The sequence below is a fragment of the Nilaparvata lugens genome, chromosome 4 (assembly GCF_014356525.2).
Source record: "Nilaparvata lugens isolate BPH chromosome 4, ASM1435652v1, whole genome shotgun sequence".
Taxonomy (NCBI): Eukaryota; Metazoa; Arthropoda; class Insecta; order Hemiptera; family Delphacidae; genus Nilaparvata; species Nilaparvata lugens.
In genome coordinates, this window is record NC_052507.1 from 560,013 (window position 1) to 586,597 (window position 26,585).

Here is a 26,585-nt window from a genome sequence, read left to right on the forward strand (position 1 = left end):
GTGAGTGAGCGAGTTCATGAGTGTGGGACTGTGTCAAAATTATGACTCAGCTGTTGAACTTTTGTAATCATTCAATCAGGTACTTAGTGCCGGTTGCAAAAAAGCCGGTCTACTTTAAATCCTGATTAATTCCAGTAGATCCATCTTTTTGAAATGGTCTTCTCTGATTTGATTCACGTGAAGTTAATCAGGATTAAAATTTAACCGGCTTTTGTGCAACTGGGTCTTTGTGGGGAAATTTTTGCATTCCTCTGGGAATTAATCTCAATTTACTGTGATTAGATAGAACATTTCTGTATGAATGTTACTATAATTTCTTCTTTCGTAATAATTTTTTTATGCTTTTGTACTCCAGAGCGAAGCTTGGTCCCCGATATTTACTTCATCAAGATGGCTTCCTCCTGCACGAATACACTCTTGAAATCTGTGTTGAGATTCCTGAACGATTGTTGCAACATTTCAGCTGGGATAGTGATAATTTCATTCTGAATTGTCTGTTATAATAATTCAACCACAGTTAATGGTCAAGTTGTGAAAACTTGATTTTGAAATAGCTCCACAAACAGAAAATCGCAGATGGAAAGAGCCATGGATGGGACAAGGAAACGCAACCTAATCGTGAGATTACACGGTTACCTCACTCGCACAGTTGCCATTAACTGCCGTACAGTGTGGATTTAGCTTACAATTTGATCAATAATATTGAATTGATTAAATATTAAAACAGAATTCAAAATGAAATCCACGATATCCCAGATGAGATATTGCAGCGATCAATGAGGAATCGTCAACACAGATTTCAAGAGTGTATTCGTGCAGGAGGAAGCCATCTTAAATAAGTAATTGTTAAAAAGTGATAGATGTTATTAATAATTCTCAAATAGCAAGTATTGAACTTTACATTAGTTTGAATAAAATTATTCTTGCCCTTCCCACTAATATTTTATGCCGTTTTTTGAAGTTCCCGATATTCTGGGTCACCCTGTACTTATACACATAAATAATAATAAAGAGTGGTGCAGAGGAAACGCATGTTTTTCGAACCGATAGTACTCGGCGATAGGAGGGGGTATTGCCCTTGAACGAATGTTGGCAGGCGGCCCATACTATGCCATTTCAGTCGCTATGGAGCGTTGGAACGTACAACATAGTGTGTTCGCTGTCAAACAGTTTTTCAGAAACAATGAATCTGTAGTAACAGTGCAACGCTTTTCCGTCAATATTTCAGAGTTTGGCGTCGAGGTGCAATGCCTGATCGAAATACTGTACTCTGATGAGTTGCAGCGTTTATAAGTACTGGTTTTGTGATGAAAAAGAAACCACCTGGTCTTCCTTGTTTAGTTTGTACTCCGGAAAATATACATGGAGTTAGAACGGCAGTTATTACTAGTCATTGTCGATCGACTAGACGACATGGTCTTAGGACTAGACGACACTGACTCGGTCTACATTTTCCGGTTTACGAACTGAACGGGGAAGACCAGGTGGTTTCTTTTTCATCACAGAACCAGTACTTCTAAACGCTGCTACCCATCAGAGTACAATATTTCGATCAGGCACCGCACCTCGACGTCCAACTCTAAAATATTAACGGAAAGCGTTGCACTGTCACTACAGATTCATTGTTTCTGAAAAACCGTTCGACATCGAACACACGATATTGTTTGTACGTTCCAACGCTCCATCGCGACTGAAATGGCATAGTATGGGCCGTCTGTCAACATTCGTCCAACCTCTCCCATCACCGAGTACTAGCGGTTCGAAAAACATGCGTTTCCTCTGGACCACTCTGTATAAATATTTAATAATTTGATTGCATGGGAAGAAATGTGGTATTTCTCTAAAATTGAAAGAGAACCATCAATGGTATTTACAACATCAACGTCTTAGGCTCAACTCACACTAACGCGACTCAGGTCGAGACACGACTCGACTCTAGTCAAGAGCATATGTTTTCAAATGGGTGACATCGCGGAGACTAGAATCGACTGGTCTGAGTCACCATTTGGAAACACATGCTCTCGACTAGACTCGAGCCTCTTCTCGACCTGAGTTAGTGTGAGTTGAGCCTAATTGTATAAATAGATATTCAATACAACATACACAAATATTCAGGGTATGATTACATGGAATGTGAACGAGTGGTAATGCATTATATATTATTATTTGTTTATGACCAGTTGCTCTAGTCCAATCATATCTATATTACAATTTGTTATTGTATAGATGAAATTATCTATACTATAATAAAGGAAAGAACTGGCTTATACACGTACGGGATAGGAGAATTATGTTTGACGCATAATCACGTCTGAACTACTTGACTGATTAACTTGAAATTGTGCATATAGTTTCTTAACCAACCGAGGATGGGTATAAGCATAGCCACCTCTACTACAAGGCCCCGGCCTACGATATTGCAACGTCGCAGTGTAGGCCTAGAATCTAATACGTGATTGGTGAAAAAGATCAGCTGGTATTTTTTAAATCTTTTTCACTAATCATGTATTAGATTCTAGGCCTACACTGCGACGTTGCAATATCGTAGGCCGGGGCCTTGTATTAGAGGTGGCTATGGTATAGGCCTATTTTCAATTCTTTAAGATTCCACTCTATCAAGTTTCCAGTTTGTCAAGTTTTAAAATATACCCTTGAGGAGCACAGGTTTCCTGCTAGTTCATAAATAAATGATAGATCTTTTGCGCTGTTAAATATTGGATTGTTGCTTATATTTTAGAGCTGCTTCTTAATATTTTAGTTACTTCTATAATGTGTGCATGTTTGTTATAAATGAATGAATACATAAATCCTAGTCCACACTCTCGCCAAGTAGCTGGCCACCCTGCAATGTGACCATTTATGGATGCTCGGCTGGCCACTCGCCTTCGCTCGACAAAAATCGGAGCGATGGCAAGCCAAGGCCAGTGACGGCGAGCGCTGGCAAACCACCAATCCACACTCTCGCGCTCGTCGTCTTATGTACGCATTGGGCGAAAGTGTGGATGCGGCATAACATATGAATAATAAAATAAGATGAGAATGCTTACTTCTTGGTCGACGTATTGCAACAAATAAGTCCATCCTGTGAAGTCTGACGAATCGTCTTTCACTGCTTTCCAGTACTTTTCCAATTCCGGTAGTTTGGACGTTTTCACCTGAACAAACAAATCCTAAATTGAGTCATTCTTATAAATTTATTATTAACAATCTATCCTATTATATTAAGCGAGCAATTTCTGTATATTTATATCTGGTTATTTATATACAACGGATCTCGAAAACGGCTCTAACAATTTTCACGAAATTTGGAACATAGTAGGTTTATGATATAAAAATTCGATTGCACTAGGTCTCATCCCTGGGAAAACTCGCTGAAGGACATGAAAAGGATAATAATTATCCATCCTTGGAAAAACAGATGGATTTCGTCGTTTGTTGATAACAGAAGATGCGAGTGCTGTGTGGAAGAGAGACAGAATTATGTTCAGCTGTTAAACTATTTGAAAATGAAAAATTCTTTATCAGCTTTTCTCAAAATTAATCATTATTTTACAGTTCTAAGTGATTGGTGAGTGTTATTTTATTATTAAATTTGGTTTGTAAACAATATGAATTGGAACTTTTCTATTTTCAAATGTTTGGACTGAAAATTGAACCTGAATTCAAGTTTATGGAACATAACCTACTTTTTGAAAAATATTTATAGTGTATAAAACGAAATTCGGGGAAGAAAGAGTTTTGGTATGTGCCTGTTAGTCCTTCCCCAATCATTTTAAAGAAATGTGTTCTGTTTATCAATAAATGAATAACGAGCAAAGCTCGGTGCCCAGATTATAATAAAGGATTAAGGACACATCATCACGTCTGAACTACTCAACTAATTATCTTGGTTACAGGGCCTATTTTGAATTCTTCAACAGTTCAGTAGGTCAAGTTTTCAATTAGACCTATACGGAGCACGGGTTACCTGCTAGTCATTTATAAAACAATTATAAAGTTGTTGGAGAAATTCATCCTTGTAGAATTACAGAGAAGATAACAGAATTGTATGAAATAATGATACATTTACTTGAACTTATAGTGAGGTCCACGTTATAATGGCAACATTCGATTAACATCGGTGTTGCTATCCTTGTCTATCATTCGACAAAGCAGACAGTGCTATTCTTTTCTAGCTCCGAAATATTGCCAATCATTTTAACCAATGTAAATACATAACTAATTAACAGAATATTCAATCTCAATCTCAATTATGAAAATAAAATAATTTAAAAATATATCTTCTTGAGGAGTGAAATAGAATAGATTATTTCAACCAGAATTAACAGTTAATATTACATCAAATATACCGGCTATATTCTGTAGAAGGCAGTGGCGAGACAAAGAATCGACTAAGTTGTTCTCCTATCTTTCTCCACTGCCATTATGACGTGGACCTCACTATGGAGATCTTCCCTTCAGCTTCCAATATTGTAGCTTGCTAGGCTCATATCTAAATATGATTGAATATTCTGCGATAAATTCAATAATTTTTAGAATTCTGAATTCTCAAATGCATTCTGCAGACCTTCATGGGGAACATAATATAAATATGAATGTGAGATACAAATGAATGTGAGATACATGTGATTGACACATACCGGTGGCTTGGCGACGACAGACGTTTTATCAGTGGCAGCCTTCTTGGCAGGAGCTTCCTCCTTATTACCGCCGGCTGTCTCAGTGGAAGCAGGCGAGCTCTTGTCATCTCCCTCAGACAGCTTTCGTTTCACTCCTTTTCCGTTCTCAGCTGTAGCAGTAGAATCAGCTTTTTCAGCTTCCTTGTCTGTAGAAAAATATAAAATTCTCAAATAATCAACCATTAGAATGGGAACCGAGTATCTACCCAAGGTGATTTATGGTTGGATAATAAAGTATTTTCATAGGGTTATTTGAGTGTTTAATTATTATAGAAAATAACTATAGTGAGGTCCACGTTATAATGGCAGTATTTGATCAACATTGGTGTTGCTATCCTTGTGTATCATTCAACAAAGCATTTGGCGCAATGTTGCCATAAATAAATTTGACTCAAATTGACTGCAGGGCAGGAAGCTCTCTGTTTGACTGATTATCAGCTGATTCCCAAACGCCAACCCAATCAGCTGATCGAGAATCAGCTGATAATCAACCAATCGGAGAGCTTCCTGCCCTACTGACTCGTCCGCCGCCAGTGCAAAAACACCTAAAAACGCTTCAACGGCCCTAAATCAGAATTGGGTTTGAGAAATACAGCAGAACTCAAATTATCCGAACTCCGACTATCCAAATCACCGATTATCCGAATCACTTTCAGAAAAAAATCTGTCCAAAAAAAAGTCGTAGGGCCGGTTTCCGAGCTCGGGATTTAGCTAAGTCCTAGACTTTAAACAGCTGGAGTCAGAAAATTGGTTTTCCAAAACGGGGCGTAGTCGCAGTCATTGTCATAGTCACGTTTAAATTAAATTTCGAAAAACTAGAAAATTGAACACAATTAAAATAATGTAAAATTTCAGCTATTTTGAATTATTTAGAAATGTCTTATTTCGTCAAGGAAAAACGTTTCCAATTATAGAAATGAGAAAATAAAAACTACGACTACTGTTATAAAAGCTGCGACTACGTCCCGTTTTGGAAAGCCAATTTTCTGACTCCAGCTGTTTAAAGTCTAGGACTTTAAAGTCTCGGAAACCGGCCCTAAGTGTGCTATTATTCTTCCCCCCGCGAAGCCAGTGTTTGCGCGTCCGCTCACATACACATATACAGTACATTTTATTTATATCTAAAACATGTGAAAATATAATGTTTCTTAAATTTAATTCAATGAAAAAATAGTACAATATCAAAACGAAGCTTTTTTTTTCTCTCCAATGGCAATTTAAGAAAAAAAACTCTGATTATCCGAATGGGTCCCGGTCCCCATTAATTCGGATAATTGGAGTCCTACTGTCCTTAGCAGAATATGAATCAATTCATTAATAAATCACAAACGTAATGAATTCAATGAATAATAACTACCGGGTGCGGCAGCGAAACTTCCTTTTTTAAAGTGAACACCATTCAGTCAGCTGATGTCGTAGTAGAGCAAATTTGGTCTCGTTAGAGAGGCCAGACCATTAAGTTTTCTCCCCGACATGTTCAGTCGCCATCATGCATTGGAACAATGAGAAGCGTGTATTTGCCGTTGAGACTTATTTTTCGAGCGGATGTTCTGTGATCACAACCCAGCGCGCATTTCGAAATCGCTCTAATTTAGCCCCTTTGGCTACTGCCGCGGACCGGGAATCAATTGTTACGTGCGTCACTACGTTCAGACAAACTGAAAGTGCGACAAGACGAAGAACTGAAGTCCCTCGGCCCATTAGGTCACCTGATAACATTGAGGCAGTGAGAGTTTCAGTGTTATGATCACCACAGCGTTCTGCGCGCAAACATGCGTCTGCTCTTGGACTTCCCGATCGTTCTGTGAGACGAATTCTTCATGATAATCTTCATTTCCAACCATACAACATTACAATTGTCCAGGAACTTTCTGAACGTGATTGAGGATCACTTTCTAGAACGCCTTTATATAAGAAGATTCATTTATACAAGTCTTCCTAAAATATGTATTGGAGAAGATGAAATCGAGTGCACGGACACAGTTAATATGTTGGGGGTGTACTTTGATGACAGGTTGACATGGGCAATGCATGTTGATAATATTGTAAAGAAATTAATTAAAAGTCTCTTCCTCTCAAGAAATCTTGCGAAGTATGTCCCACAAAACACTGTTAAAGTTGCATACTTCGCTACTTTTTACTGTTACCTCAGATATGGTATAGAGCTTTGGGGTTGTACCACAAAGGAAAATATGTATTACAAAAGAGGGCAATACGGTATATAGCGAGCCTTGGATTCAATCCCCCCTGTAGAGATGCGATCAGATCATTGTCGCTGCTGACCGTGCCTTCGATTTACATTTTCCGTGCCTTCGATTTACATTTTTAGAATAATTATACACACAGTAAAAAATAGAATGGACCTGAGACTTATATCCGATACGCACAAGAGGCAGAGACAACTTTGCTATTCAGCCGCATAGGTTGAAGCTTTTTGAGGGTAATCCTAGTTATTCAGGCTGCAAATGTTAAAATAAGCTCACTATACATTTAAAGCGTGCATCCACCAGCATCCCTCTTAATAGATTTTTTTAGATTACGTCTTGGGGACCCCAGGATGGATTATAAGACAAGTCAATATACCATATAATATGCATATGTAATGTAAGTTACATATACACATATGGTTTGAATATAACTCTCAGTATGTACCTATGTAAAAAGGCTGTCCAGTTTATTTATAACATAGAAAATACTGTGTATTCATACACATAGAATGTCAAGACTTTGAAACAAACCCAGATATTCAGATGGAAAGGAACTCTTTGATACTATAAAATGTTCCATCGACTAAAAACTTTTTTAATTGATTCTTGAATATTTTTATACTTTCTTGATTTTTCAATGTATTTGGTAGTTTATTTATAAAATACCCTACCAATATAGCTAGGCTTTATTAGATTTTTAGAACCGATTTAGAGCCGACTTTCAAAAATATCTGACTGACAAAGCCTACTACACGGTGAAGGAATATTTGGTGGATACTTGAGGGAATTAGTCGATTTTAGTAGGCTTTTAGTAGACGTTCAACTGTGTGCTTGTGTAATAGTAAGTGCACTGTGTTGAATGAATTAAATATCTATCTATAACAATAAGTACATTATCAACATGAACGCTTTAGGAGCGATTTGGAGTAGCCAGCCCGATCTCCCGATTTGAACCCTTGCGATTTTTTTCTACGGTTATTTTTGAAATTCCTAGTTTATGTGAACCTTCCAAGGACCCTATAAGACTTGAATACAGGACCCTATAAGACTTGAATACAGGACCCTATAAGACTTGAATACCAATATCAGGGAAGAAATTGCCAACATAACGCCTGTAATGCTGGAAGGAGTCATGACAAACGCCAGAAATCGGTTTACTCAGTGTATGGAGAATGGGGGCGTCACCTACCTGATTTCATATTCAAAACTAATTGAAACAAAACTTTATACATATGTCTACATTACAAAAATTAAATACAAACTTTGTGATCCATACAAAGAGTTTTATTCACATTTGAAAAAGGAAATTTCGCTGCCGCACCTGTACATTGATTTTCATTAATAAAACAATATTGAAACTTGAAGTATCCTTTATTATTTAAAATACAGAGTTATCATAAAAGAATGGTGAGGTTTCGAACATGGTTTAAAGAAAAACCAAATTACTTACAGTTGATGTTGTTTATTCATCTAATTTGTCGTCTCAGGCAGTTTTTTTACATAATTGATAAATTTAAATATGTGCGCCTTTAGTCGTTCGACAAAATATCCAAACGATAATCAATTTCTCTCCAAACATTCGCTAGCATTTCATTGGTTATGGTTGTCATTGCTTCATTAATCCTGTTTTTAAGTGGTTCAGGTAGATTTTTTCTTGTAAATTTACATCAAAAACATTGTTTATTCACAAGAAATCGCGAACTGAGCCACTTTAAAACAGGATTAAAGAACCAATGACAACCATAATCGAAGAAATGTTATCGAATGTTAAGAGAGAAATTTATTATCGTTTGGACATTTGTCGAGCGACTAAGGGCGCACTTATTGAAAGTTAATAATCATGTAAAAAAACTGTTTCAGACGACAAATTAGGTGAATAAAAAACATTAACTGTAAGTAATTTGGTTTTTCTTTAAACAATGTTCGAAACCGCACCATTCTTTTATGATAACCCTGTATTACAACGACTAGTTTCGACTATACCTTCGAAGAAAGTCATTTTCAAGTTGAAATGGTGAAAACTATTCGTTGTGATATTTTAAATAATAAAGGGTACTTCAAGTTTCAATATTGTTTTATTGATTTATAAAAGTAACCCATTTAAGTGAAGTGTTTTTATTGTTTTTCACATTTTTTGATGACACATACACGCATTCCATGTGATCACACCCTTCTCATATTTGTCTATTGTTCGCCTACCTTTCTCGGCCTCCTTAGCCGAGGCCTTCTTGTCGGGGGGCAGTTCGTCCTCAGACACGGCCTCCGTCTCAGGTAGGTCGGGGGCGGCCAACTCCTCATCGGACACCGCCTCCGTGTCCAGCTTGCTGCCACCTCCACTGCCCCCACCACTAGTCTCCGCCGGCAGCTCATCCTCAGACACCATCTCTGTGTCCGGGTCTATGCTCTCCGTCTGCAAATAACCCAACAAATCAAATTGAATTCTTTTATTGCCTCAGAAAATAATACAAAAACAATAGATAATATCATAGAGAAAAGATCAGTGGCGGCTCCTCCTATGTGTTCAATGGTTCATTGAACCCCCAGAATTGAATCAACTTCCTATACAATGATGAATTTGCAACTCAAATAATTATATTTTTATTTTATACTCATGAAATTACATCACAACATTTTTCATCTACGTAAACTTAACGTCGATGTTTTGCGGCCGGTACCAGAGTGCCTTCCTTGAAACAATACCGAATGGCATGACGAGAAGGTTGGTGGTGGAAAGCAGTATTTATTCCCCAATCTGAACCCAAAAACAGGGCTAAGTGAGGTAGTGGAACGGGGGAGGGAATCGGTTTGCTAGCACGAATTTGGTTCACAATCTTGCCTGAACCAAGTTTGCACGAGTTCATCCGAGAGTAGCCGAACCTAGCCGAGGAAAGTGAAGCATTCGGTAAACCTCCGAATGAATCGTGAGTATTTGTGATACGGATTCAGTGCCATCTTGAACTTGCTCATAACCAATAAATTCAAATTTGGTGGCAGTAAACAGTAAAAAGCGGTAAAGAAGAAGTAGCCTAAGCGTGAAAGGTTTGAGGTTATACGGTACGGTTTCGGGTATACACTGCATAGTGTTGTGATAAATTTCATAATATAAATTTGTTTCGCGTGTTGAAGAATATAGGTATTTCTAGTGTGTTTCGTGTATTCGTGAGTATTTCTAGTATGTCCATTTTCTTTTAGTGAGAGTGTGAATATAATTTATTGTGTTACCGTAACAGCATTTTATTTATTTATTCGTGGACAGAATCACAAATCATATAAATATGATTAGGAAGGAACAACAGGCTTGACCCAAATCTATTCCATTCCCAAATTTTGATAAATTAATAAAATGTCCAAAAATAGGTTATGTTTCTACTGTAAAACGTTCAAGTTTAATTTTCGTCCAAAAAAATATATATACATAAGCTAAACATTTTGAATTTAGAGAAATTAAAACACCAAACTATATTTAAATATAACACTTAATTTTATCACTTCATATTGAATTAATCAAGTTATTTTATAGAAATTTGAACCAAAAAATACACACAACTTCTCTCACTAAGCACAGCTGTATTATTGATGAGAAAATATGAATAAGGTTCAGTATTTGACAAGCATTATTGATATTGAGGATAGGTGTGAAATAAAACATGATGGTAGAATAACTCCCGAAGTAAAATCAAAAAAGAAAAATATGAAGCGGACAAAAAATCTTTATTGTAGAAAATATGGGGGGGTAATTCCTTAAAATAATTATTGATTACCTTTATACTTGATTATGCTCAATACTCTATATCCTCTTGACCTTTCTCCCCAATAGATCAAGAGGTTGAACCCCCAAGCTAAAAGATCACGAGCCGCTACTGGAAAAGATAGCAAAAGAAGCTATTCCATAGTATAGGTCGTTCATAGTATATGTTCCCATACATAGGTCATAATGTTTTCTGTTTCCCAATTACTCTTCCTTAGATTATGACAAAAAATAGTGTACGTTACTTTGCCGTGAATGTCTCTTCCAGGGCTCGCACTTCTTGGCTAACTCCTCGACTAGAAACATCGTGCTCAGCCACTACCTCCGTAAACAAAGCCGTAGTGCATTCGTGTGACGTCAGCACAGGTAGGGCTCCTACATCAATAAAAATTTGTTGATTTCAGCTGATCTATATCAGCTAGTGTTTTATTGGTGTAGTGGCCCTACCTGTGCTGACGTCACACGAATGCACTACGGCTTTGTTTACGGAGGTAGTGGCTCAGCCCTGCAAACGGCTACTCCCCGTCTATTAAAAAACAGCAGAAGATAAGCGAAAACAGAGTACAATACACAAAATTTCTTGTTTTGTGCTTATCCTGAAAATTGGACTCAAATTCAAAAGTGATTGAAACATAGCTATTTTTTGACTAGTGTTGAATCGAAATTCGGGGAAGGAACAGTTTTGGGCTGTGCCTGGAGGTCCTATCCCATTCATTCTAATGAATCGTGTTTTATGTATCATTGAATAAATGAAACAGGAATAACCTATTTACCAGATCGACTTTCACCGGTTCCTCTTCTGGGGGGGGGGTCTCCTCCTCCTTTTTGCTTTCAGAATTCTCCGATTTGACTTTGACCGTTTTGTCATCGTCTTCGACATCGGTGACCTCATCAATGACTGTCATCTCGATTTCATCTGGTTTTTCCTCGTCGTCAAGGATTTCGACAACACTCACCGCAGGCTTATCAACTGGCACCTAAAAAATAAAAATCACTAATTAATCTATAATATAATACAGAAAAAATTGGCTTATACACGTACAGGATAGGAAATTCGCGAATGACGCATCATCACGTCTCAACTGAATAACTTGGAATTTTGCATATAGATTCTCAATTTACCGAGGATGGTTGTAGGCCTATTTTCAATTCTTCCAAGATTCTAGGTCAAGTTTTCGATAAGACCCTTGCGGAGCACGGGTTACCTGCTAGTTAAAAATCAAGTACTCAGCTAATATTAGCTGTACTTAGCTAATATTTACCCGTTTTGGGCTTATAAGCCTGTGGTACTTTTATGTAAGTTGTGTAATATTTTGAATGATTAAATAAATATTGCTGATATTGGTAGAATATAAAGTATATTTGTAATATATTGGTTTTCTGTAAAGTGTGAGGTTTTTAGCTCGAAAATTTTCTGTTTCAATCAAAATTTATACTTTTTGAATAATTATTAAGTTACTGTTCTAGATTTTATGATTCTAGGCTCTAATAGTATCTATTTGATTCAAAATTTGCTCGTTTATCTGAGTATTCAAGAGCGTAAATTGTATTTTGTAAAAGTGAAAATGACATAACCAACATTTTGATTTGGACAGTATAGTATAAATTGGAAATGGGACAGTTTTGGGCATGAGCCTGTTGTGCCTTTCCTCATGTTAAGTATTTGTAAACAATGTTGTGATGTTGTGATAAATATGAACAGATCAAAATATTAATTCTAAATAACCAGAAATGGATGAGACCTATACACATTAATACTTTCATTAATAGCTATAGTGAGGTCCACGTTATAATGGCAGTGGACAAAGATAGGAGAAAATGTTGCCGATCCTCTGTCTTGTCAATGCCTTCTATAGACGGTAGCTGATACAGGTTTATTGATGTAAGATTAACGGTTCATTCTCATTTAAAATATATTAATTATATTTAATTAAGCAAGAAATTATATTTTTCAATAATTTAATAATTAAGATGAACTATTTTATAAATAATTATCAATCCTACATTGTTCAAAGACGATCTGGCAACAGAGCAAAGCGAGAAAGAGATAGCACTATCCGCTTTGTTGAATGATAGACAAGGATAGCAATACCATTGCCATCATAACATGGACCTCAATATATGATTATTCACTATCCTTTCATAATACAATTAAAAAATGTACAAAATTAAGTAGCATTAGGAACAAATAAGATAAGTAACGCCGAATTAAGAAAATCTGCCCCCTCCCCGACCATCAATCGAAAGGTAATCGAAGTTTTGGCATATTGTTTGCAGATCTTACGGAGCTACACAATTTAATCTTTCTTGATACAATAAGTCATTATAATCATTATGATTTTTATTCTTTATTGATTGATTCATACAAAAGTACATCGTCAAAAATGATGGGGAGAGAAAAAATAAGGTAACCTTGTGCTATTCCTCTCCCAAATTTAGATAAGGCTACACATAGTCCGAAATAGGTTAAGTCTTGTAAGGTTGTTCACTTTACAAAATTTTCAGTCCTTAATTATTTTCACAACATTCATTTTGAATAATGTTTGAATTAATTATTTCGTTCCTTAATTCATTATCTATTTCCTTTTGTTATGGGTTTTCTTCAGAATATTGTGTTTTTGTTAAACTTAGACTAGTCTATTTCGAATTTGTAATGCATAAAAACAAAAGGTTTCCTACTATTTTGTTTGTATCTTGTTTTCAGTTTTTTCTAAAACTCAATAGTATGTTAGTTAAGTTATTTTATTTTCATTTTGATTTATTGTTTTTCAAATTGTATGCTCAATGTGTGTTATGAGGGCAATAATGGGATTCAGTTCCTGGTGCCCTCAAATATGTAAATTTTCAAATAAATAAATGAATTTGTTGGCATATAAATTATTTCAATTTAATTGTTTTGATTTTGTGCATGAGTAATGAAATAAATTTAGGTATGCTTGCTGGACTACTTACAATGAATTAAGGACTAAAAATTTTGTGAAGTGAACACAACTACAAGACTTAACCGATTTTGGACTATGTGTAACCTTATCTAAATTTGGGAGTGGAGTAGCACAAGTTGACCTTATTTTTTCTCTCCCTATCATTTTGATGATGTACTTATTGTATGAATCAATAAAGAATAAAGTGATTATTGTTTGGAGAAAGACGAGAGTGAAATATAACAATAATTTTGAACAAAGTAGTCGAGAAAAAAATTGAACAATATTTGGATAGGATCTGAAAACTAAACATCAACTTCAAAAAGGATACATGGATCACAATGGACATGAATAAGAGCATTAATAGTATAAGAATTTTATTTCGGATAAAAGTGACAATACATGATATTACAGCAATTCACATGGAGATCCAAGACTTATAATTCGGATACAAGTGACAATACATAAGGCTTTGACAATTATTCACATGGAGACTCAAGACGGCCGTATATTTCGGATACACAACTGACAATACTAAAGATTTTGATAATTCACAGCATGGAGACATAACAACAACGAACTTCACTCCAAATTAGTTTGGTTCTCTTCAAGGGTACAAAAACACTGAAAGCGCTCCGCCCTGGAGCGGAGCGTGGCGTGGCGTTGAGAAGCATCGTGAACAATATCATGTCAAGTAATGAGCTAAAACACACTGGAAGCGTCTACTCGCAGAACGGAGCGGGGCGTCAAACTTTGGAACAAGCTGGTTTGTTTTTTGGAGCGTCTACGAGCGGAGCGTCAAAGCGCGAGTGCCCTACTAATATACATTCTAGTGGTCTACTCTTGTAGATAATAATGCACTTGTTCTACTACATTTTCCCACCATCTAGTACACTAGAATCTATATTTTCTAGAATCTAGTACACTATATCTGGTACACTAGTATATTCAATGTTTGCCCAAATTCCCCTGTAATGGGTATTATTTGATTTTTCAATGAGAAAATTCATCTATTAGACTTTGAAATCAAAAGTTAGGCTATTCTAATCAATTTCATTCATATTTCTATGAATGTTATTACAAGTCTATCTTCAGCAGATATTGGATTCCTCCAATTAGTGACTTGTTTTACCAAATAAGGCTTCACTGTCGTCAAAATATAATCAAAGGTTGAAGTTGACATTCGCATGTACTCAAAAAATCTGAACTCATGCTTTCTTAAGCCTACAGAGACACACTTACTTTGTGCTAACACAGTAGACACACTGGGGTGTTGAACACCCCAATTTAATTTTGCATTTTTCTTTGAAAAATATGAAAAAACAAGTACTTAAACCATACTTCATCATTTCTCAATCACTTTTGTTCCAAGTGCATACAGAAATCAAAAGTAAAGCACTGCTTATCAATATTTATACTAATTTTAGAAGTACGTATGTTCCGCCTAAGTGTTGGAGCTCCTAATCCGGTTTGAACGAATGGCTTGATCATTGCCAATGACAACTTCCTCAAAAACTCACGTCTCTTCATGAATCTCAAGTAGTAGAGAATCATAGCATTTATTCCAATCTGATCCATCATCCCATACCACATTCTTAGTGACAATACAAGTAAATCTTTGTAATTAAAGTGTTTAATAAAAGTCCTACGTAAAAGACACTCTGGGGTGTTAGACACCCCAAACGAAGAACAAGATGAGCTGGTGACCTTGTAGAATGCTAATACTGACTGGAAGTGGTGGAGAGAAGTTGACAATACTACAAACCCAATTTAGACTGGGCATAAATTCCCATCTGTCTGATATTGTCAACTGCAGAACAGAAAAAAAATACCTGGGGTGTGAAACACCTCAGTGTGTCTCTTTAGGGTTAACACATTAAACAGATGGTGACATTCACCAAATATTCGACGATCTAAGTTAATTTAATTAATTCACTCTGTCCTAGCAGGCTTAGCTAAAATCCAATACATCAAATAATTATTCTCACAAAGTAATGTCCGTGCAAACTTGGACAACGCCATTTTCTAGGCCCTTGACGCTTGACGCTCAGATGCTTCCTGTGTGTATCATGAACGCTCTGACGACGCCACGCTGTTTGTATATCATGTGATGTTACTTAATCACATGATAACTGTTTGATAATATAATAAGTTGTTTACTGAGTTTAGTTTGTTATCTACGTAAATAAAGATGGTTGCTTCAAATGGCTAAGAATTTATTAAGATATTTAAACATGGCGCAGTCAAGGAATTGAACAGAAAAGGAGAATGATAAGATATTTAAACACACGCCACGCCACGCTCCGCTTTCAGTGTGGTTGTACCCTAATTCACATACAATATTCAGCATCAATGACCAATTTCGATGGAACAGTTTTATACGCAATTAACGCATTTACTACACAATCTTACTTGAAAATCGGTTACTACTTCAGATTACACTCACAGATTAACAAATCACATTCAGTTATGAAATATTTTATTCTCATCAAAAAGCATTACATAATAATTTATTTCAAGTGTTACATCAAGTTACAATACAATGAATCTCAATAAATTTGTATTGTACAATAAATTAGAGTGATTATAAAGTGTGGAAAAACAAAACAAGTGTACAGGATTAGAAGATGTCGATTTAGATGTCTAAAACTACTATCACCACCAAGGTTTTTAACAAATTTTGGTGAAATGGCTCACCTCTTCGATGAAATCCTCCTCTTCCTCAGTTTTTTTGGGCTGAGTGCGCAGTTTAACAGACAACGTCTTCTTTATCGTCTTGGAGACAGCTGGAGAGACAAGCTGCTGAGGTGTATCTTCCAATTCGGGCACATCGTCATTTTTCATCTAACAGTCAGGGGATAGAAACCAAAGAAATTATAACTGAACACTAATTTACTCCTCCCAGTCGATGGTAGCATGAACCTCGAAAATATGCTGTCTTCACTCTGTAACTCTTAACACTTAGGCTGAAAATAATACTAATAAAAACGTAGGAAAATATTATTTATCTACTAAAACGCTTGTTCATTGAAATCAAACCCTCTGACCTGTAAAGGTTATTGGAAATAAAAATAAAAGTAGAAATCCGAGCAACCTTTTAAAATTGTTTACTCACAACATGTTTCGGCTATATGATGCCATTATCAAGTGATTGGAAAATAACTTTTTCCTACAGTTACGTTGAAAAGTGGCCATTGCTGCACTGATTACAGAACGCAAAGAATCACTTTTCCGCTCTAGTGCGGGAAAAATTTTTCTGCACTCCAGATTTGCAACATGGCAACGCAAAATACGTAGTAGGTTATATGGAGCAACAGTGCAGCAAAATCAAAATGAAGTTGGTAACAGTGACTGCTGTGGCTGCTATAGTGAGCAGACGTGCAACCAAGCACAACGCGCTAATTATTATTCATTATATATTATAACCAAGGACAACGAGGACTTTAGGATTTTAGGATTAAGGTTTTTATCAATAATAGAATTATACAGAAAAACATTTGATGCATTTCAGGCAATTTTACCCATAATTACCCACTTTTCATATTCAATGGTAACTGTAGGAAAAACTTAATGTGAAATACGTGCGCAAAGTTCCTCTGCTGCACTCAAGAAACCATTCCGCCCTCGCCTACGGCTCGGGCGTAAACGTTTCTTTCGGTGCAGCAAACTGTCACTTTGCGCACTAGTTGCACAAATAACTAAAAAAGTACTTGAATTTCTATTTTAATTTATATTATTTAAGAGTAGCACTAAAGAAAAAAGACAGGTTAATGAAAACTTACTACACTAGAAGAAGCTATAGTGAGGTCCACGTTACAATAGTGAAGTTGTGTTTCTTTTCTGGCTCAAAATTTTGCAAAATTACTCAAAAATTTCTAATTTGTAGAGATTTGAGTGAAATATTTTTGTTTTTAATCAGTTTTTAAATATCAAAATTAAAATTTTTAGTTTAGTCATTAGTTTTGAAGTGGAAATTGGACTTATTGAAGTGAAAGTGAAATCAAGCTACAACCTATGAGTTATTTTAGTTCTCTCCTCATAAAACAGTAAATTTTTGTGGTGTAATGTACTACATAATAATACATTTTATTCAACTTTTATTCAAATTTAGTTTACACAGCTTACATGATTCTTTTCAGAATTAAATTCTCTACAATTTTTATTGTGAAAAATTATTTGTTTACTGGTCATTAAAGAAAGTTATTAGGCATCAAACGTAGAAGTCTGTGTTTTTCTACTTAGATTTTTTGCATATAACAACTTTTTTCTCAAAAACTACTCACACTACAGCTTCCAGACTAGTTTTATTCAATTTTTCAGATATTTTTCCATATGAATCCAGCATAAGTTTTCCAAGAACTAGTCCCCAAACAATTCAGCATCGGTGTATTTCACCAGATGAACTGAATTCCGGGCGAAATCTTTCACCATGTAAAGCTCGCTAATGAAGCGTTTATGGATTTATGTTTATAAGAACTTTTTTCTTATTTTTACCTCTACTACCACCATAATTAAGAATCACCCTGTATATTTGATATATAGATATATTATAAACCATATAATTGATCATTTTAAACAAGAATGAACATTTAATATTACATAAGATACACCGGCATTAGCTATTCTCTATGGAAGACAGAGAATTGGCAACGCTGCTCTCCTATCTTTCTATAAAAGGCAGTGACAAGGCAGAGAATCGGCAAAGCTAATATCTGCTATCTTTCTTCACTGCCATTATATCGTGGACTTCACTATAGACTGCTTATCAAAAGGAGAGCCAACCCAACAGTAACATAAGGTTTGTGTTTATATGCGTATAAAATTGATGACTAATATTATGTCATATCCGCATTTAATTGCTAGACTCGTAAACACCAGTTCACAATGCTTCTTCATTCACACTGAATCACGTATACTGTGATAATTCAAGTATAGTAACGACCAAGATTTGAGGTGGTTACTGTGAATCGGTCTTGTCGCTCCAAGATCCACTCTCAAATTTTATTTTCCTCAATTCTATTTTTTTTCACACACGCATGTTTGCTTTATTTGTTTATCGGCTCCAGAACCAACTATAGACCTCAGCTAAAAATAATTTGGTAAAAAAGAATTGAGGAACGTTTTTGTGAATTATCTTCTAAAACTCTTGTTCAATGATTGAGAAGCTCAAAGACTCGAATCTGTTAAGGTTATTGGAATCTTACAACTAAAATAAACTAGAACAAGTTATAGTAAAGCGTTTAATCATATTATTATAATTCTTAGCTGATAGAAGTACACTTCTTAGGTATAGAATTTCCTTCAAACAAAACAAAAAATACACAATTTTCAAAAGTCCATCCTCTTTGTCATCAGGATGGCAGAATGACACAATTAAACAGATCTCTTGCATACTCAGAATGAAACAATTCTACATAGTTTTGTAATAAATTATGTGCTTGAAACATTTGTAATCTTTATCACAGGTAGTTATGAAATAACTCTCATACTCTCAGGTAGTTTATGAAATAATTTTATTCCTGTATACAAATCTTCTGAGTTTTGGAAAGTCGAGTTAATGGTAGTTAAAAAATAATAAAAGCATAAATAAGTTGCAAAATTGGCCCTCTCGTCTATCAATATCACACCACGAGTGAAACAAACCAGATTTATTGATTATTTCTGAATACAGAATGTGGAAATCATCATGGTTTAAAGCAAAACTTTCAATTTAAGAAGGTAAAAAGCAGAAATGGTAAAACAGAATGGGAAAACCTGCATAGTTTAATGCACAACTTTCGATTTAAGAAGGTAAAAAGCAATGGCTACAATAGAAACAAAACAGATTAGTTGAATTTTTCTGAACACAGAATGGGAAAATCATTTCTTGCAGAGCTTTCAAACTAAAAAATAAAAAGTAATGGCCCTGAAGAATTAAATTCTCTTTCTAATTGCATATTATAGTATGTGAATTTCTGTACATAAGGGCGCTATGTGTTCCAAAAAATCACATTAGTTTTATTGGTTATGATTCAATAAGAACTACTACTACCATAGCCACATCTAATACAAAGGGCCGCGGCCTACGATATTGCAACGTCGTAGTGGAGGTCTAGAATCTAAAACGTCATGATTGGTGATAAAGATGTAAAAAAATACCGTAAACGGAGGTAGTGCTTCACTGCGACGTTGCAATATCGTAGGCCGCGGCCTTGTATTAGAGGTAGCTATGCTACTACCGTGCACTCTTATGCTTCATCCACACGTTGGCCCAATGCGTACAAATGACGACGAGCGCCAGCGTGTGGATGCCTGCTTTGCAAGCGCTCGCCTTCATTGGACTTCGCTCGACAAAAGTCGGAGCTATTGCCAACGAACGCCAATGAAGGCGAGCGCTTGCAAAGCAGGCATCCACACGCTGGCGCTCGTCGTCATTTGTACGCATTGGGCCAACTTGTGGATGAAGCATAAGAGTGCACGGCATCCACACTCTTGTCAACCAATGCGTCCTGTTTCCTGTTTTGTCGTCTGCTCTGTTGTTTTTTATGTGTAATTGAGTTGTGTATAGACCTTATTGTTGTCAATTTCGTTATTTATGTAGTTTTCTATAGTTTTTTGTGTTCCTTTTAGATAATATTTCTAGTTTCTAGCATGGATATGCCTCGCTCGCTACCGCTGGCCTTGATGTGGCACTAGTTATATTGCAGTGTGGATGACAAGACCAACGCGGCCAAGCTTACCAGCTGGGCCAACGTGTGGACTATAGTGAGGTCCACGTTATAATGGCAGTGGAGAAAGATAGGAGAAAAACATTGCCGATCCCCTGTCTTGTCAATCAATACCTTCTATGGACGGTAGCTGATACAGGTTTATTTATAAAACACTTATTGAAATGGGCTGCTTTTAAATTAATAAAACAAAATAAAACTTGTAGCACCCTTTATTTATTAAAAAACTTAAAATAGTTGAACAACTAGTTTCGGTTCTAAAACCATCTTCAGGTTCTAAAATAAATAAAATTCAATAACTGTTTACTAATTGATATAAAACTGACATATGTTTAAATTCATATGACTAATTATTTATGGTAAAAGTTATTAAATTTAAATTTATATTTTTAAATTTTAATTTTATTTATTCATTTTTAATTTTATCAAAAATATGATTATTTAAGTCAAATTGGATTATATTTATTAATTATTCCTATTCATTTTGCAGTTTTATAGATATAAAATTCTTCTTTTACATTCAATTTATTACTTTCACTACCAATGCTTAATATTTTCATATTAGAATTTATATTGATATAATTATGATTATTCTCAATTAATGTTCAGCAAATGCTGATTTTTGAGTAGTATTTTTTGAATTTAAAGCCTGAATATGTTCATTGAACCTTTTTTGAAAACATCTACGTGTTTGACCAATGTAAAATTTTTCACAATTACTACATTCCAGTTTATAAACGCCTGATTTTTTAAATTGTTCTTGTTGTATTTTTTTATTAGAAATCTTCTTTATTAAATTAAAAGCATTATTTGTTGTTCTGTATCCTAAATAAAATTGTTTTGCAAATGTCTTCCTAATTGCCTTATTGAGAATAGTGTTGTATGGAACACAAATATATTCCTTATTTTCTGAATTTCTATCATTTTGTGGATTAATTTGTTTATATTTTTGCTTATATATCATCTTATCAATAAATTTGGTATTATCCATTTGTTACTGCAAAATGTTTTATAATTTTCACTTCTTTTTCATAATTTTCTTTTGACATAGGAATATTTATCAATCTATAAATCATTAATCTAAATGCTGCTGTTCTTTGCTGCCATGGATGGTTAGAGTCTTTTGGAATAAGAGTATTTGTATGCGTGGGTTTCCTGAAGATATTAAAATTATGTTTCTCATTTCTCTTACTTATTTCCAAGTCTAAAAAATTTATTTTCTCTTTTTGAACTTCCATAGTAAATTTTATAGAAGGTGAAATTGAGTTTAAATATTTTTCTAAATCTTCATGTGTTTCATCGTTATTATTATTGTATAAGCATATTATATCATCAACATATCTATACCAATAAATGATATTTTCTCTCAAAGGATTATTATCATTCATAATTTTAGACTTTTCCAAATTGTTCATATATATGTTAGCAAGGTATCCTGATAATGGTGATCCCATAGCTAAACCTTCCTTCTGCTCATAAATTTTGTCATTGAAAGTGAAATAATTTTGATCTATGCATGTTTTTGCTAATGCTATTAAATCATCTATTTCATTATTGTTCACATCATTTTCAATCAAGTTTTGCTTTAAAATGTTAATAGTTTCATTAATTGGGATAGAAGTATACATGTTGACTACATCAAATGATAGAAAAATTGCGTGACTTGGAATAGTTATTCCCTTGATTTTTTGAACTAGTTGGTAAGAATTTGTTACATTATAATTTTCATTTATTATTATTTTTTGAGGAAGTACTTTATTCAGATATTTACAAGCTTTATAAGTTGGAGCATTTCTATAGTTTACCACAGGTCTTATAGGTATACCTACTTTGTGAATTTTAGGTTGACCTCTGAAAATTGGTGAGGCAGGATTAATCATTTTCATTTTAAACTGATCTATTTTAGAAATAGTTCCACATTTTGATATAATATTATTTATATTTTTGCAGTATTCTTTAGTTGGGTCTTTTCCTAAAGTTTGAAATTTATTTTCTCTAATAAATTGTTCTACTTTATCATTATAATCTATTTCTTTAATGATAACTGTAGTGTTTCCTTTATCTGCTTTTGTTATCATAGCTTTTCCATTAATTAATTTTTTTGAAATTGAATTAATAATTTTCATATCTTCTTTTGCTTTCACTAAAATTTCTTTTTTCTTAAGATTGTTATCTTTTCCGAGTTCCTGCGCAAAATTGTTCCTCAAAGTACCTTGGATCTCTCTCTTCTTGAATCTAATTGAGGTTTCAATATCAAAAAGTTGTTCTTCAATTACACTTGTTTTATTATCCAAATTGACGTTATATTTTGAAGCTTTTGAAAGTAATTCATTCTCTTTCTTATTAAACTCAATATCTGTTAAATTCTTCATTTTTTCAAATGATTCATACTCATCAATTTTATAATATTGATTTGAGTCAATATTTTTCTTTTGTTCGAAGGTTAGCATTTCTATTTTTTTCAAATGTATGAATTTCTTCTTTTCAATGTATGGAGTAATCCAAGATTTAATTTGTAATTCAAATTCTTCGATCGATTCCTCATGGAATAGTTCATTTATTTGTGTATGTATTATCTTTTCTTCTACTTTAAGCTTTCTAAGTTTTGAGTATAAATAATTTATCTCTTCCTTAAGCCAAATACGTTTTGCTGTATTTATTGTTTTCAAAGCAGCTATAGATTTTTATTAGGTTTATTTATGTAATATTAACTATTCATTCTCGTTTAAAATAATCAATTATCCTATTATATTAACCGAGCAATTTCTGTATATCTGTTTATATTTTTATAACTGGTTATATGGTTATATATATATATGTTCAACGGATCTCGAAAATGGCTCTAACGATTTTCACGAAATTTGAAACATAGTAGGTTTACGATATAAAAATTCGATTGCACTAGGTTTCATCCCTGGGAAAACTCGTTGAAGGACACGAAAAGGATAATTCATCCTTGGAAAAACAGATGATAAAATTTCATTGTCTGTCGATATCAGAAGATGCGTGTGCCTGTGTGGGAGATCAGCTGTGTAATAAATTAGCTTACCGTATCTCGCGAGAAATCTAGAAATTTTAATTGACTCGATCAAAATACAGTAATCTGATTTGTTGACATGAATTAATAGTATATATCATAATATTCAAAGTTAATCATTATTTTACAGTTCTAAGTGATTAGTGAGCGTTATTTTATTATTCAATTTGGTATCTAAATTAGAACTTCTATGTTCTCAAATATTTGCACTGAAAATTTTACCTGAATTCAAGTATATGGAACATAACCTACTTTTTGGAATATTTATAGTGTATAAATAAAAATTCGGGGAAGAAACAGTTTTGGGCTGTGCCTGTTAGTCCTTCCCCAATCTTTTAAAGAATTGAGTTCTGTTTATCAATAAATAAATAACGAGGGAAGCTCGGTGCCCCGATATTCTTTTATTAAGCAAGAAATTATATTTTTCAACAATTTCATAATGAATTTTCATAACTAAGATGGAATATTTTAATTAATCAATAATTCTACATTGTTAAAAGACGATCTGGCAACAGAGCAAAGCGAGAAAGAGAAAACGCTTTGTTGGATGATAGACAAGTATGTCAATACCATTGCTAACCAAACACTGCCATTATAACTTGGACCTCACTATAGATAAGTATTGTGTTTGAAATTGTAATGTTTTCTTCCAAAAAAAACTTGAAAAATGCTATAAGGGGCACAAAAATGCCAACTTACCGCTACCGGTGTCTCATTGGAGTCGCCACTCTCATTTTTCGAGTCGTCTTCGATAATTACCGGTGCATCCGAACTACTAACCACGTCATCGTCTACAGATTCCGCAGTCTCGCCGTTCTGCTTCTCTCCGTTCTCGGCATCATTCACCGCTGAAATTCATTCATTCATTTATTCGCACACAAAAAAGCCATGGATTAATTTATTGATTAACAAAAAAACACAATCAAGCCAATGATTCATTCAAACATTTACGAAAACACATAATCAATCCAATGATTGGTAGGGGAACTACCCAATGTCAATGGGATTACCCCAAGTCTGTATCTGCTTTCAAGACTGTAAAATTACTAGGAATATACTTAGATAGTTAACTCAGCTGGGAGTATCACCTAGTGAATTTATGTAAAATGCTTTCTAGAGTAACATTTCTCTTACGAAGACTGAAATATTGTGTAAACCTAGATGTAGGTAGTTAAAATGATATACTTTGGTCTCTTTCATTCACACTTAATTTATGAAGTAAAACTGTGGGGCAACTCATCTTCTTCTTCAAAAAAAGCATTTATATGGCAAAAGAAAGCACTTTGAGTTATATTTGATATGAAATACAATGAATCTTGTAGAGGAATTTTTGTTGAACACAAAATTATGACCTTGCCTTGTTTGTATATATATTATAATTTAATCTCCGTGAAGAAAAATCTGTCTAATTTTAATAAAAATATTTCTGTACATTCACATTTACAATAGACATAGGGATGATATAACTAGACCAACAGTTAGATTGACTAAAACTCTGTACCTACAAATTCGCATGTTTAATTTACTACCAGATAATGTTAAGCAGTTACCATTGAAAACGTTTTGTATTGCTGTTGATAAATGGTTCAAGTCTGAATCTTTCTATTCTGTTAATGAGTACCTGGAATAGCCTATTTCAATGTGTATATGTAAATATGATCGTTTTTTATAGTCTACCTTGTGATATTTTACTATTGACGAAGCCTATTGCTTACATTGTGTAATGTTGTTTTATGGCCGATAAAATTCTTGATTCTTGATCTCTCTTTCACATTAATCAACAATGAAATCAATTGTTTTCGAATTTTTACAACAGAATTTTGTTTTCAATTCATCATTTTATTATTTTCTATACATAGCCTATCTGCCCCTGTTCTCGGGTGGCACGTTTTAGTAAGTGATAACACGCCGGTCTACTAATGAAGAGAATCCGAGTTCGAATCTCGACCAGGGCAAAAGTTTTTGACCACAGCACAATCACACAGATACGGCCTCCCCGTCTTTCGGAGGAGACGATAATTCGTCCCGACTACCTAAAAATAAGTCGTCATCTCTCATCATCATCCCTCTCACTCATTACCCACGCACAAGCCTAAGAGCTTATGTCAGTATAATTGTTCATCCTCAGTATTATTGTTCTGATACAATTTAAACCAAGTTAAGCGTATCATAGTTATATCTTTCTCCTACTCCCACTGGCGAACAAGAGTTATCTTATGCCCTTATGCCAGTGGTTTTTCACTTACCGTATATTATTAATTTGTAACTGACTTGTATTGTAAGGGCTGAACTTTATTTCGATTTTTGTAAATTGTGATATTTTGATTATGTGGGTGAAATAAATTTGAATTTGAATTGAACAAGAGCTGGTTAACTCAGATACAAATTCCAATTGTACAGTCTATACAAAAACAAACAATCAAGCCAATGATTTGGGAAAGAACAGGATTGTCCGAAATCTATATTTCCCTCCCTCCCAAATTAATTGACAATAGAGCCAATTAAACAGCATCAAACAAAAGCCTGGTTTTCACTAGTAGAGTTGGTGGTCGAGTAACTGGCATACTAACTCTACCGAGCTAACTCATCTCTACTTACTTGGTCGAGTAACTGGCATATCAACTCTACCGAGCTAACTCATCTCTACTTACTTGGTCGAGTAACTGTTTTCACCACAATAATTGAGAATAGTAGGTGAAGTGTGTTGTCTAGTAAACAGAATAGTCTAGTAAACTAGACTATTCTTCACCTACTAAACTAGTAGGTGAAGTGTGTTGTCTAGTAAACAGAGCAGTCTAGTAAACTAACCTTAAGGCTCAACTCACACTTATGCGACTCGGGTCGAGAGACACGACTCTAGTCGAGAGCATGTGTTTTCAAATGGTGACGTCGCGGAGACTAGAATCGACTGGTCTGAGTGTCACCATTTGGAAACACACGCTCTCGACTAGAGTCGAGTCTCTTTTCGACGTGAGTCCCGTAAGTGTGAGTTGAACCTAAAATGTCAATACGGAACTCTACTCTACTAGCTCTACTCTACTGGTGGGGGAAGGCAAGTGGTAGAGTACTATTCCACTCTATTCTACTAAAAAATTGTACCTACTCTACCATGACTACTCTACCATGAACGTTTTCATTGGGAGAGTTCACAAGATAGTTAGTACTTGTCCATGGAACTCTACCACTAACTCTACTAATGAAAACCAGGCTTAACTCAGGTACAACTGAATACAGCCTCACAGTAGAACATACAGAAACCTTGTTGACTTTTGCATGATACATATAG

General features: G+C 34.7%; 1 protein-coding gene across 1 annotated transcript in view; it reads right to left on the bottom strand.

Annotated features, from left to right (window-relative positions):
* The window catches only part of LOC111049122 (pre-mRNA-processing factor 39), a 77,392-nt gene that overhangs the window by 43,223 nt on the left and 7,584 nt on the right, over nucleotides 1–26,585 (bottom strand). Inside the window, 6 exon segments of the mRNA XM_039425641.1 lie at nucleotides 3,048–3,155; nucleotides 4,641–4,825; nucleotides 9,086–9,296; nucleotides 11,408–11,611; nucleotides 16,253–16,399; nucleotides 23,999–24,147. Of these exon segments, the coding sequence (XP_039281575.1) occupies nucleotides 3,048–3,155; nucleotides 4,641–4,825; nucleotides 9,086–9,296; nucleotides 11,408–11,611; nucleotides 16,253–16,399; nucleotides 23,999–24,147 (1,004 nt within the window).